Source organism: Amblyomma mixtum, chromosome 3 (genome assembly GCF_055824585.1).
Source record: "Amblyomma mixtum isolate Tamu chromosome 3, ASM5582458v1, whole genome shotgun sequence".
Taxonomy (NCBI): domain Eukaryota; kingdom Metazoa; phylum Arthropoda; class Arachnida; order Ixodida; family Ixodidae; genus Amblyomma; species Amblyomma mixtum.
In genome coordinates, this window is record NC_143014.1 from 131,283,118 (window position 1) to 131,297,388 (window position 14,271).

A 14,271-nucleotide genomic window follows, 5' to 3' on the forward strand; every position below is an offset into this window, starting at 1 on the left:
CCTGATGCGGGAAAGCAGCGACAGTGGTTGGATTTAGCAGCTGGCTTTTCCACTGCCGCTTTTTTGTTCCACTGCTGCGTGGGCTTCTATTGGGTGGAAGCCTTGTGTCGGGTAGGTGGAGGTGCTGTTGGGTGGCACTGCTGGAGGGTGGAGGCTTCACACAGATAATGCTGGCATTTTCACCAAGTGCCACTGGTACTGCTACTGTAGTAAAATATTAATTTCTAGTGGCCGGGCCATACAGACAGAAACTGGAAGGTGGAAAGAGCTGGTTGTGGCACATAAGATAGATTTCACCTTTGACTTTCTTGATGCATGTGTTTGCTGCACAGAAATTGTTTTTTAGTAGCGCCCGTATGCTCTGTAAACTTTTGCACCCTACTATTTATACTGTACACCTGTGACTACTGCAGTGTTGCACAGGTGCATAGACAAGGGAGTGCCCAAGGGAGCTCCCCCTTTTCGCCCCCTTCCCACCATTGCAATAAACTGTCTCAGGGCCTCCACCCAAAAAAATCCTGGCTATATATGCCTGGTGCTACAGATGTAACAAGTTCCTTGCTTAAGGAATCGCACTACATCTCAGTTTGCTACACTAGCTTTTTTGCACAGCTGTTGGGAAATGATGAACTGAAGGTACTCAACAAGTCGCAGCCTACTGTACAAATCAAATAAACTTACTAATGCCATTCATTTCAGAATTCCTTGCAGCTTCATTTTGTTGTATTTTACTATTATCTCGCCAGAATACACATCACTTGTCAATAAATTTCCTTATTGTTGACTAGGTATACTTAGAAAAAAATTCTACTAGACTGCGCCCCTTAGAAGCAACATCTCAATGTGCAGCCTTATCGTTCATACCAGCCCCTACGGAGGTCATGCTCAAGGTTAAGTGCCAAAATGGCATCTCTGCTACTAAAAACAGGCTCGAGAGAAATATCTGCTGGCAAGTACATTGTATAGCCTTGGTGAAGCATTTCAGAAAAGCCTTTCTGGCAACTAGCTTCACGGCTGCCTTTTTTACAAAAATATTATTGCATTCCTTTTTACTACATTCACAATCAAACATGCTACACTTCTGACACTAGGTTCACTTAGTTCACAGCCAGCGGTGCTTTCAGCTATAGCCCTAAAGTGAGGGCAAGAGGCCATTGCAAAGTTATTTATAATAGCTGCACTTCATCGCATCCCTTTTTAGCAGGGCAAATCTGTATCTGCGATTGGTGGTCGCTAGATGGGCGTGCTCATTATACTATACTGATCACTGGAACCTGAATGAACTTTTATGCACATACTTGTTGTAGATATTGGAGGTGATAGCAGAGGTTCTGATGTTTGCCTGATACACTACCTTAACCTAAACTAACTAGTGGACATCCCAGATGCAACTGGTCAGTACAGTGTGAGGAAATCGCACAAGAATGCACACTGATTCTATAGTGAGAAGGTGCAGATCATGGAGGGCTAAAAGATTCTGCATTGTGCCTGACAACTCGGAGCAGGCGTTTTGTGTTGTGCATCTCAACTGACGTTACAGAATTTTGGGTGTATAGAAAGGCAGTTCAGTGTAAGAAAAAGATTCATACTAAGTAATAAAACAATTCGAATTTATCAGACAGACAGCTACTTAGTGCTAGGAAGTGAAATGACACAAGACTAATGACTGGCCTAAACACATCTGCAAGTTTGTCTCTACAAATCTAATTATTGCTAATCCGTTTGTCTACAGCAGATATGCGTGAGCCATCTGTGGGCACATTTGCCCAGTAGTGTGCTGTCAGCATTGCTCTTCATCTGTTTCATCCCTGATTCAAGAAAGCTTGCCAACCAGACCGTGTCTTGCCGCCTGAGGGCAGTGAGTGTAAGGACTATGTGCGCCTATGCGGAGGCCTAGTAGATGCTAGCACTGCACTCAATTATTGAGCTATAATATGTCAAGTTGTTGATCGAGTGAACATCCTTTGTGAAAGAATAGGCACAGCCAAGTCATCTGCCATTTTCACTGGGTGTTACTGAAAAAGGTCCATTAAAAGCCCGAAGCAAAACATAGCATGCAACTTAATACCTGAAAATGGCTCTTAACCAAAACACCTAATTCATATGTGTCATACAAATGCCAGATGCTACATCACCAATATCGCTCTTTTTACAAAGGCAGTGACCTGCCTTTGTTTTTTGTTCCTTTAACTATGATTTACAGACAGTAGCTTTCTACATGCCAAAGCAACACTCCGGCTATGAGGCACGCTGTGAGGCTATGAGCTTTCCCCTGCCTGGTGCTCGGCTTCTATACGATGTAATGCTTGGGAAAATGGGTCTTTGACCCCAACCTTGAGTAAAAGAAAATACCTTGTGCCATGGTGCTCTTTGGACACAGACGCCCTAGCGCCATAAAAAATCATCATCATCATCATTATAATTTCGAGCACCTGGGCTTATTCACCATGCATCAAAACACTTTCATGCCACCACGAGATGCAAGTAACTGCTTTAACTGCTTCAGTGCTTTTTTTTTCATACTCGGTTAACTGTAATTGTTAATCTGCACAGAAGCTGCTAGATGTTGTGATGTCAGAACCACTTCAATATGATACAAAATAACAAACCTGTTACACAAAACCGCCTATCTATACTGTGCAAGATTGTGAAGCTGGTGCAAAAGAGAACAGGTACAAAGAAAGCACATAGAAATGACGGGACCAGCGCCTCTTACAACTGAGATTTATTCGCACATACAAGCCCCTTTTATAATGCAACCGAGCCATATCACAGATGCCCTTCAACAGAACTAAAAACGAACTATCAGACCACAAAATCTTGAATCACTGATGGTGGACTACAATAAGTCAACAAAAGAAAGCACCACAATCGAGACAGAAAAAGCAAATTGGGACTGTGTCCCATGACTTTCCAAGCTTCGCAAAACAAAATACAACACCACTGGAAACGCTAATTCAGCTATACACAAAACGAACACACTTGTCCAAAGCAAAAAAGATTACCAACAAGTAAGCGGAAAAAGAAAGCTAGCATGAAAATTTAAAACCCAAAGGAACCTTAATAGAGAACCGTCTCCATGTCAATGAAACAAAAAGAAGCAAAAGCATCTAAAACGGTTAAAGAGTAGAAAATTACCAGCAAGAATGTGGAATGTGGAGTATCAGAAAGAGGAACATAGCAGTGCCTCGCCAGTTGCTACATTTAGAAACACTTCGGCACATTGGTCAGCAGTGACCCCACCCTTGTATGAAGCTCTTTGAATGTTATAAACAGCTTGCAACTTTGCCTCCCCAGGAATACATTGGAATTTCTATCGACACCAAAGAACTGTTTTATTCTGTTCCCCATAAAAGATTCTTATGTGCTGTCAGAAAAAAAGATCACGTCAACAGGTGACGTTTACTTTCAAAATGAAACAGCGATAGTTTTACAACACTGTTAGAATTTTACCTGAACTCGACTACCATTTCATTTGAAGGAAGTTTCTTTGTTCAGAAAAACAGCATTTGTATAGGCTCATCTGTAGCCCCTGTTCTTCATGGCATCTTTTTCTCAGCGGTTGGAACTGAAATCAAAAGCAAACTAAATGAACCCAATGTTGTTTCCACATTAAGGCGTATGGATAATTTTTTTATTATTCTGAAGAAAGTTCATTAACCTGGATTAGTCACTGCAATTACAGGCACAATGACCGTTTTCACCAAAAACAGCCAGGACCTCACTTTTAAATGGATGGTGCCTGTAAATGGTGAACTGCAGTTAGTTCTTGGATGTCAGACAGGTTTTTATGAAGTAATGCCTTGACTGGGCATACAATCCCAGATCTAAGAAAGATTTGCTACTTTTTTACAGTGCTCATACGAAGCTTGCCAAGTAAGCATTAATTGCCTGTTCCCTTCAGGATGTTCTAACAGAGTCATGCCAACATATGATGTCAGCAAGTTCCTGCACTCAAGTTCAGCGGCTGAGACAAGCAGGTAACCTGCCCCTTTTGATTTTGCCTGTTTGCTAAACACTGCTGCAGAAGTTGAACAAACTTCATGATAACAGGCAGCTGGAATCACGAAATAAATCTGTGCAGGTCGTACCTCTCACCTATAAAGTGTCCTGCAGCAACAAAAAAGTAGCACGCAAGCATGACGTTCAAGTTGTGTTTTCGGTACCACATAAGCTTCAAAACTTTGCACCATGAATAAGTAGAAAAAATTACTGTTCTGCACAATTAAACATCACAGTAAGTTCACCAAGTGTAGGTCACAAGTTGTGTATTATATCCCATTAAGTTGTGGACTCCTTTACAAAGGTCAAGCTGGTCACTGCTTCAGTAAGCACGCAAGTGAATACAGGCACATGTGTGCAACAGTGAAAGGGGTTTCCTTGCAGACCATTGCAAAACCTGCAAAGAATGCTTACTGGAAACTGAAAAAACTTTAAATTTTAAAGAGCAGAAAAGACAGAATTGAGCGAGAGATAGTTGATGCTCATTTTATCAAGAAAGCTGGAGACAAATGTGCAAGCAGATTGTTGATAATGCTGTGTGATGTGGAGACCGCTTTTCTCGAAGGAATCCTGTAGGTTTATAAATTTCATATGCACTTCTTCCACGTTCTTGCTGGTAATTCTCTACTCTTTAACCGTTTTAGATGCTTTTGCTACTTTTCGTTTCGTTGACACGGAGACGGTTCTCTAATAAGGTTCCTTTGGGTTTTAAATTTTCATGCTAGCTTTCTTTTTCCGCTTACTTGTTGGTCATATTTCATTCACACATCCTTAATTCATGTAGGAGTGGTGATTTTTAGCATTTTTTTTTTTTTTGCTTTGGACAAGTGTGTGTTTTGTGTATAGTTGAATTTGCATTTCCAGTGTTGTTGCATTTTGTTTTGCTGCACTTGGAAGGTCATGCGACATAGTCCCAATTTGCTTTTTCTGTCTCGATTGTGGTGCTTCCTTTTGTTGACTTCTTGTAGTTCATCACCAGTGATTTAAGATTTTGTGGTCTGATAGTTCACTCTTTTCTTGTTTTGTTGAAGGGCATCTGTGATATAACTCAGTTGTATTATAAAATGGGCAGGCATATGCAAATAAAGTTCAATTATAGTGCTGCTGATCTTGCATTTTATGTTCTTTCTTGGTACCTAGTCTCTTTTGCACTATCTTCATAATTGTATACAATTTTAACAAACTAGCCCAAAACAGAGTATTACTATACTGCACTCAGAAAAAAAATCCGCACATGATCATGGTGTGATCATTGGTTTATTCTACAACAAATCCATGCTCTGTGCACACACTTGAGTGCCAGTCAACACATGCACGACTACTTTCGGCCCTTTGTCTTGGCCTTGACCTTGGCTTTCTTCTTCACTTGCACCTCTTCGTCCTCGAACGTTATCGAAGGTGCCTCGAACGGTTGCAGCTCCTTGTCGTACATCTCCTCAGGGAGTGGCCGCTCTGGATCCGGATAGTAGGTGGGGAACGGTGGCGGGTCTTCGGGTGAATGGGCCTTTTTGCCGTGTGCCGAGTCGTATACTTTCACTAGCGCCAGTGTGTGACCTGGCACGGCGGGCCCTTGCACGAAAAGCACGTTGTGTAGCGTGTTGATGCGCCATACGCGGAGGCCCACTAGCAATCTCCGCTCCTGGCCCATATGTCCTGGCATCCGCTTCCCCTTTTGGATAATGCCACGGGGCCCGCCGATGGCGCCCAACCGCCGGTGGGCCTTGGTGGTGCCATGTGTGGCTGGGCCACCTTTCATGCCCCACCGCTTCATGACCCCCTGAAAACCGTGGCCTCGGGTCTTGCCGTACACATTCACGTAGTCGCCCGGCCGAAAATGCGCTGCCGTCAGCGGTGTACCCGGTGGAATCGCCGCGTCCGGCGTAATCAGGAAGCGCGTGAGCTTCTTCTTGGGCATGACGCCGGACTTCTCGAAAAGCTTCAGGTAAGGTGCCTTGAAGTTCATGGGATCAGCACTGCCGGCGCCCACCACCAAGCAGCCGCGGCCCTTGGCCATGCGGCCAAATCGCGTGGTGGCGTACTTCTCAGGAGGAATGTAGTCAATGACATGGTTGTCCAGCACCTGTATAAGCGTAGTGAGTAGCCGCTTGCCCGTGTTTGTCCACATCGGGTAGATGCCGATCTTGCGTCCAATCACTCCCGTCCTGCGCGATTCGGGCGTCCAAGTCGCCACAGGCCACGGTTCCTCCCTCAGCGGGCTTTCGCCTGGCTGCAGATACTTCTTTTGGGCCAACTCCTGGAGAAAAGTGTAGTTTTCAGGCAGGATGTGCTCCTGATCTCTCACTTTTCGCCTCCGTGGTGCCCACCAGTGGAAAGGATACGTTTTTCGCCTCTTGATGGTCGTAGAAGTCTTGTAGCGGCACTGGATGTTACACGCGACGGCCAAGCACGGCGTGAAAGTTTGTGTTGTCGAAGCATTGTGTACGGCGAACCCGGAAAATAACTTTATTTGAGAAAAGGCTTTTACGTACCAAGCCATTCCTGGCGCACATGGGTTCCTCAAGGAGCATGAACCAACCATGAGCGACATCGGCGCCGCCAGCGCCACTGCTACGCCGGCTTTCCGGCTATGCCTTGAAGTACGCAATAAACCTTTATCGTACCAATAATTAATGAATCTGTAATAAAAAAGCGTAGTTGTAAATTACAATAACAAATTATTAGTTGGTCTCGAGTTTTTTTTTATTTTAGCCAGTTTTTGAGATAACCAGCCAACATCGGCCGTCAGCAGCAGTAGCTACTTTTCCTGCAGCGCTAGGTCAGCTAGGTCTTCGGGCATGTGTATACTTTCGCTGTATATTTAAGAACTCATCGTAACTTTTCTCAGTATTTCACTGAATTGTGCACTCGTGCGGGATATGGCCGTCTGTTTTAGGGCGCTTAAGGGCTCTCTCAACAATGCTCTGGGGACTGTGAAGACTGGCAACATCAGGTCCCATACCGGTCTCCTGACCCTGAGCGCCGCAACGCCATGCAATTGCTATGTAACCCTAACCTCTAGCCATGGCACGAAGGTGATTCCTGCTTTATTGTGGTGTATTTTCTATGATTCATTCATGTTGTATGCTTCTGTAGCCTTTGCAGTTGCGCGAGCTTTAGTATTGCTGCGCTAGTCGACTGACACCGTCTCCTCTGTCGAATGCGATTCATTCGTTGTGCAGTCAAGACGTCACCTGCCGCCCAAGAATTCGATGTTTGTAACCGCGTCCTTTAAAAAAGTTTGTCAGTCTGTCATCGGTTCGATCGCAATGCATGTGGAGTACTTATTTTAATATTTAATTGACTGCCTGTCAAGCTAATGTCAGCGGCACTAAGCAAGTTACCGCGGCGTGAATACCATCCATGCCGGCCCGGCTAGGATAGCTAGGTTGAAAGGGCAGCAGGCGCCTTTTTTTTTTTTTTGAATTACTGTTATTAAAATGAACTAGTCAACGCAGCGGTGGCCGTTGGGATCTATAGTGAGGCTGTTTTTTTTTTTTTTCCGCCTGCTTTCAAACTGGTCGCTGTTTAAGGAAGCAAATTCTTAAACGTGCAGCAAATTGCCATTATAATACCCTGTTACTTTAGTGCACTAGATATCAAGTTGGCCAGTCGAGCGAGAAACGTTTTCGTGTGTAATTCAACGTGCACTGCTGGTAAATGCTAGTGATGCCCTTTAAATGGCCTTGCTTGGTTTCCACTTTGCTTGTCCTCAATGCAAGAGGTATGGTACTAGTTCGGTTTCATGTGAAGCCTGCGGACTATTTATGGCCTGTCATAGTAACTTGGGCATATTTTGGCATACACAAGCATGCAGTAAGGTAGCCTTCATTTGTGTGGAGCATGTTTGATAGATTTCCACAACATTGATTGGGGGGGTAGTGATTGCTGGAGTGGGCAGTATTATGCTCTGGCCACACATTTTATAGTGGGCAAAGCTGCGATATTTTAAGTTTTTGAATAGCCGTGTTACAGATTGTGGTTTTCAAGATTTTGATGTGGCCCACAGAGATATTTGCCTCGAGAGCCTTGCGTATATATTCAGAAATGACATATCGGAGTCCAAGATTTATGTCACTGTGTGAAAGTAGTGTGACTCAAACATGCTTGCGAACTACATTTTAATTTCATTGTGTTTACCCTCAGTCGCATAAAGCATTACAGAGGGGAGTGGTGGCAAAAAGCACAAAAGCATAAAATGCATGACAGCAAACAAGATGCAAACAAATATGATGATAATCTAACTGGCAAACAAATACAAAAGCATGAAAAGCACGATGCAAAGCAAAATACAGACTAAAATATGATTGTAATCTAAAACAGGTTACTACAGAAGAGGTGACGGGGTGAATTCTAATAAAGAACAGGATCTGTAATTGACTGGACGTCTTGTGGAAGGCGGTTCCAGTACAGAAGCATAAAAAGCAGGAAACCAAACGATACAAACAGAAATAAGGAGCTAAGCTAAAGTAAGGTTCTACAGTAAAGGTGACAGTGAATCGTGAAAAAGAACAGGATCTGTAATTGACATGCATTGTGGGAGGCAGTTCCAGTCAGCTGTTGTGCACAGAATGAATGAATGAAAGAATAAGTTGCTGGTCCAAATAAAAATATGAACTTTGTGAATGTGATCGATGCGCGATGAGATATAAAGTGGCGATAACGCCCATCAGACTTTTTTTTAATGGCACTTCCACCCTCCAAACCTTTCAGCACAGTTGCATGCTCCTCTTCAGTCCACATGACTCAAAAGCATTAGAAGTGGATGAATTTCAAAATCTTTTTCTTCGGCTCACGAAGTATCTAGTCAGGGTTTAAGTTTACCATTGGGAAAGATGTATTGACAGTGTTTCACAAACCTTGCATTAGTTCAGCATACAAATAGTGTCATATGATCCGATCCTGTTCAGCCCTGTAAATTACACAGTGACTACAAGTAAGCATAACCCAGCTCTGTTTTGTTAGCAACATGTGGAATGCTTTAAACACAGACTCTTCTGTTCTTGAAATTCTCCCTCTTGACAGGCAAAATTTAGTGCTTGTGTGCTGCTGGATTGGGGCTTGTAGCTTCTCTTGTGTGTGCTTGAAGTGCAGTGAAGCTCATAAACCTGTGTATAGGGGTCACATGTTGTGAATAGTTTGTCTGAGAAACTGTTAGCTTCTTCACTTATATTTGTTGCCAAAAGAAGGTGGCCAGATGCTACATTATGAAGGGGGGCAAGCAAATGATTAGTGAAGTGCTCATAGAATACAGTCCAAGTTTTTTAGATTTTAGACAGACTGGAGGTAGTGAAGCCATTCATGTCTTTTTGTGCACAGCTTGCAATGCTTCAACCGAGTCCATTAATACTTAAGCTAAATCAGTGCTGAACATCATGTGTATGCAGTGGGTACATTTATTAAATTGTAGGTGATATAATTGTCATGAATGTTTCGTGCTTAAGTTGGAAACTCGCATTGAAATGGTTTTTTTGTGTACTCTACATGTATTGTAGACAAAGAAGCCAAAAGTCTTTGAAACCAAGTTTTGTAGTGATCCCTGCTTTGCGATATAGCGGCCTCTGCTAAACCAGTATCTGTCTGCAACTTTGCTTTTATTTGGTGGGCACTGGTTTAAATTTTGTGCAGTGAAATCTTAATAGAACTAGTGGTTAGATTTTTTGGTTTAAACTGAAAGAAAGCTAACAAAATTAGGCTGAATTAATTTTTCGAAATTCCGTTTTTAACCAAAAAACGTCAGTATCCTTGACATACATGCCACAACTAGCTGGCTATTAAGGTCAAGGTACACTTGATCAGAAGAGCAAATTAACAATGTTAGGAAGCCAAAGACACAGTGACATAATGGGATTGTTGGATTAAGTAATGCAATTTTTGTGTTTCGCAGCATTACTTCATGACCTCAGACACAGTGCAGACCGGGATGCTCTATCTTCTCACCAAGTGTCTGTTAGTGCAGTGCTCACTGCTCACAGACTGTCATCACCTGCTTAGAGCCATGACTTGTTAAAATATGGTTTTCCATTGTATATGAGGACACTCGGAACATTTGTAACTGTAAGAAGCCACCGTCAATGCAAGACAGTGCGCAAGCACCATAAAAATGTCTCTTGTGTGGTAGTTCATTTAGAGTTCCATTGTCGCCATTATCATGTGGACCAGATGGTGGATGGCCCTGTGACTGCTTCTGGATTTCTGCTGTGGTCACCTTATCTTTCTTAGAAATTGGACATTAGGTTTTTGGAAAGTGTTCTGCTTTCATAGTTTTGTTCTGTGAGTGAATCAGTGAGAAGCTTGTCACACGTAAAAAATATGTATCCATTTATTACTACCAGGTAAAGTTATTTGACATGCAGGGGACTCGTTAGGCATAGCTCCACTTGACTAAGGGTGGCAAGTGTATGTGCATATAGCTCACCTGTTGCTTTTGTATGTTTGTTTTTGTTTATTTTTTTTTTTGCAACACAATTTTAAAAAATAAACTTCCTTTTGCAGTTTTTATCATGTAGCTCAATCAGCTTTTACGCTGTTACATTTTCTTAAAGTGGTAGCATTTCCTCCTGTGAACACAGCTCGAAATATGATTGTGTGTGTGTTGATTGGTGGTACATCAACTGCTTGCCCTAACAAAAAAGCCAAGGTAAACTTTATGTAACTTCTGACCAAACAAAAATACCACATATATCGCAGGGGAAAAAAAATAAAAAAATCAATCCGATTGATTGGCAGAGAGAAAGAGATGAAGTAGTCGCTCCCGAGTGTAGACTGCGCGAGTGGGTGGCATGATTCAGTCCATCAGTTACCATGTGACACTCCATAGCTCCACTCCACTCTCTCAGTCCAATGCAGCAATCACAGTGTGAGACACAATGTATCCCCTCTCCACTCACCCCCACCCATGACCGCTCATCTGCCACCCTCTGTTCCTCTTCACTCTCCCACTTTCCCTCTCCCTCTTTTCCTTTAAAAGTGGAGAGGAGATTACCCCTATCCATTTTGCTACCTGCCCCTGTCACCACCTACCCTCTCTTCGTCTTCTCTCTCTGAAGTGGAGAGGGGGATTTCCTTTTGTCCACATTGCTGCCTGTCACCCGAGGCCTCATGATGGATAGATGGACAGATTTTTCCAACATGAGGTTCTAATGCGAATGCATTAAATAAACAACTAAGGCGGTGATCTGAAGTGAGCACTGGAAAGATCCGTCAGGTTTTCATTTTCAGAAATAAAAACTGAAAATTCCAACCCATATATAAATACAAGTTCTTTGACAGCTCTTCACTGGTCACGAAGTTTCCCCTTAAGTTTCGCACAGTCAGAACTGGTCACTGCAATAAGGACTACAGTCTACTAAAGGGGTCCTGACCCTTTCATAGAGCTTGAGAATTTATCTTCTGAAGTTGGTAAATTGTGCAACCGTGAGCATATTGTGTAGTTATGTACGCTGACTTGCATGCCACATAGTGATCAAAAACGGTACAAAAGCGAGGCCTTCTTTTCTTACGTTAATCTGTCATCATGACATATTACATCTGGTATTGGGTGGTTAGCGCCTACGCCGCCGCCAGCACTGCTGCTGAAGGCTGAGTGGCAGCTAGTTTGCCATGGACCGTGGTGTTAACTGTTGCCCTAGAAAGCGATGTGGTGCTCCTTGATGCGGAAGTCTGGGGAAAATGGATGAGAGAATTCAAGTTGAGGGAATTGGCAAATTCTAAATACTGTGCATTTACTCCTCTGGTCCTGCTTTGTGTTTAGGAAGAATGCTTTTTAAATGACGCCACTCTTAAGGTAGCCTATTTGTCTGTGGAGCTTTGCTCATGATTTAAGGGGGTTGCTGAGAGCCTATTTATGAGGTGAGCCAGTGCCTGCAAACTTAGCACGAACAGAAAAAATTCAGAGGGCATTTAAGACTGCTTGCATGCTGTGAAGGCATTAGTGTGCCATCGTGAGTGTTCGACCTTGACGCAGGTTGCAAAGTGAGAAATGAAACGAGGACGTGCCTCCGAACGCTGATTCCACAAATGCTGAATCCGCAAAGGTCCAAGTGAAGCACTCGGACACTCGGTTCCAATGCTTGTTGAGAGCTAGCCTCCAACCTGACTAAGAGACGAATGCTATATGCAACAAGAAATCATATACCACCACCCAGAACGCTGTACGACAAACAGTTGCTCACAGTTTTGGTAGGAATGTAGTCAGGAAAACTGGCACCGGATTGAGGTCAGCGAAAAGTGGGGGAGGGGGGGGGGGGGGGGGGGTTATATATAGACAAACAACATGTATATGATTGTCTGAAATGGCGGTGTTCGGCTATGAGCGGAAAGACTGCAGGATAAGGTTACCACACGTTAAATGGTTAAAGAAACAGACGAGGTGGCATGTAGGAAAAAAAACTCTAATTTAACTTTTGAGAGGAAATGAACTAAGAAGACACAAGAACAGGAAAACAAAAAAAAAATTGTGAGAGGTAAAGGAGAGAGCTTAAAAGAAAGGAAAGGTCCACTCAAGTTTTAATGTCCAGTGACGAGCCTGTTAGGTGGCGCGTCGGACGAGGAGGTGTGGCGAAGAGTCAGCGCGGTCTGTGTGCTCCGGTCGCTACTCTGGTAGGGTGGACGGTGGTGTCCATGGCAGGCGTCAGTGCCACAGCATTGGCGTAAGGTTGAAGGCGGTGGTGTCCACGGCAGGCATCAACGCTGCCGCAGGAACCCGTCACACCTGTGGGACCCGGGCACGGCCCCCGGGTCAGGTAGCCCGGGGAAGCAGCAATGGAGATGGAGGTGGCCCGTGTTCAGAGGCTGCCATCCACAGGAAAGGCAGGAAGGGAACAGCGGCCCCTGGGTCTGGTGGCTCAGGCTGTCGACGGCGGGCCATCCAGGTCTGGTAGCCCGGACGTCGGCGGCTGAGGCCCAAGCCTGGGAACTCGGGAGGCCAGCAGATATGGTAGACGTCCGTCGCTGACCGCGTTCTTCCTGTTCTTCCTCGGCAGGCTCTCTACGCCACGTTCCACTTCTGCTTCTCCTCTTCTTCGTGTTCGACCCTGTGCGTCTTCTCTAGCCGCAGTATGGCGCTGGCTCCTTAGATCGGCTTGCTGTGTGTGTCTACGGCGTTGATGACGTCACTGTTTTTCTTGCCATTGCTGGGATTTTCTGTATCATCTGCAAGTACACACGCTAACATACTAACACACGCCGCTGGCTTCTCTTGTAATGGGAGTAGTAATGCTTTCGCATTAAAACAAGTCAGTGTATCAGTGCCTGAACCATACAGTGCACTATGGCTTCTCTCCTCCTTGCTGTACAGCGTGTTCTAGCAAGCGTTGAAATGTGTGCTTCCTGCAGTCGTCAAATTGTTGCCTTAATAGTTCTGAATTTTCATGAAGCTGTTTTGCTGTGCGAATGCATATTGCTCGTTGAAGTGCGCACAGTGAAGAAAATGGGAGGGATGCAGGTGCTAGGTTTCAAGTAGTGTTGGGTGTGTAAAAGGTACATAGTATCTGTCCATGTGAAAAGGGTGTACGTGTTTGTGTTTGCCATTTTTGTTTATTTTTGCCATGCTCATGTGTACATATTCACATACTTGTCACCTTCTATATTTCGATTGAAGTCTAGCATCATCTGCATGGTCTGCTTCTTTGTGTCTGCTTCTGTTTGTGTTATGCATGCAGTTATTGGCCCAAAGCAGCTAACTTATCTTGTTACCTTCACTGTCACCTGTACACATATGTGGCAGGCAAGTTATTTGAAATGTTGTGCAAGGCGCGTATATGGTGACCATACGGCATATGGTGGCCATACGGCATATGGTAGTGATATTTAGTGTACTTTCAGGTCTCTTGCAGAACTCTTTCCAAATAGAGGCCCGTGCCCTCCTGTTGTTGTGGCACAATCACTCCAAGCTCTGTTATAGCACTGCACAGAAGTTTAGTGCCTCATAGAAAAATATTAAAAGACCCTTATGTGATCATGGCTGATGTTCATTCTAGATTATACTAATACTTCCGAAGTAATATGGATACCAGATTTTTGGTTACGTTTTCTTCTTTGGAATATTGCGTAAGATGTTAGCATACATAGATCACCGCATGGAATTTGCCTCTGCACAATAAATAATTTATTATTGAATTTATTGTGCCTGCTCCATGCTTAACACAACTTATTGAATGGTGAATATTCCTAAGAGCAGTAGCCCACAGCAGGCTATTTGATAGTACTTTCTGTTCCTTCGAAGAAAATACAGTTGCGAAAGAATTCTACACTGATAAATCTAAATGTGCA

The 14,271-nt window shown here is 43.8% G+C and overlaps 2 protein-coding genes across 3 annotated transcripts in view; one reads left to right on the top strand and one right to left on the bottom strand.

Annotated features, from left to right (window-relative positions):
* Positions 1 to 5,240: 5,240 nt before the first annotated feature.
* mRpL3 (mitochondrial ribosomal protein L3) lies at positions 5,241 to 6,567 on the bottom strand. Its single transcript, XM_089581159.1, has one exon. It carries the CDS (start codon positions 6,548 to 6,550, stop codon positions 5,321 to 5,323), a length of 1,230 nt encoding a protein of 409 aa, XP_089437285.1. The 5' UTR covers positions 6,551 to 6,567; the 3' UTR covers positions 5,241 to 5,320.
* A 173-nt stretch (positions 6,568 to 6,740) lies between these two features.
* Positions 6,741 to 14,271, top strand: part of LOC149351897 (uncharacterized) — a 40,243-nt gene continuing 32,712 nt past the window's right edge. The window contains exons 1-2 of one of the 2 annotated variants that reach the window (XM_089581160.1): positions 6,891 to 7,034; positions 12,700 to 12,937. In XM_089581160.1, the coding sequence (XP_089437286.1) occupies positions 7,024 to 7,034; positions 12,700 to 12,937 (249 nt within the window). In that variant the 5' untranslated portion in view covers positions 6,891 to 7,023. Of the gene's footprint in view, positions 7,035 to 12,699; positions 12,938 to 14,271 lie in introns of both variants that reach the window. The other variant, XM_089581161.1, reaches the window with a different exon arrangement.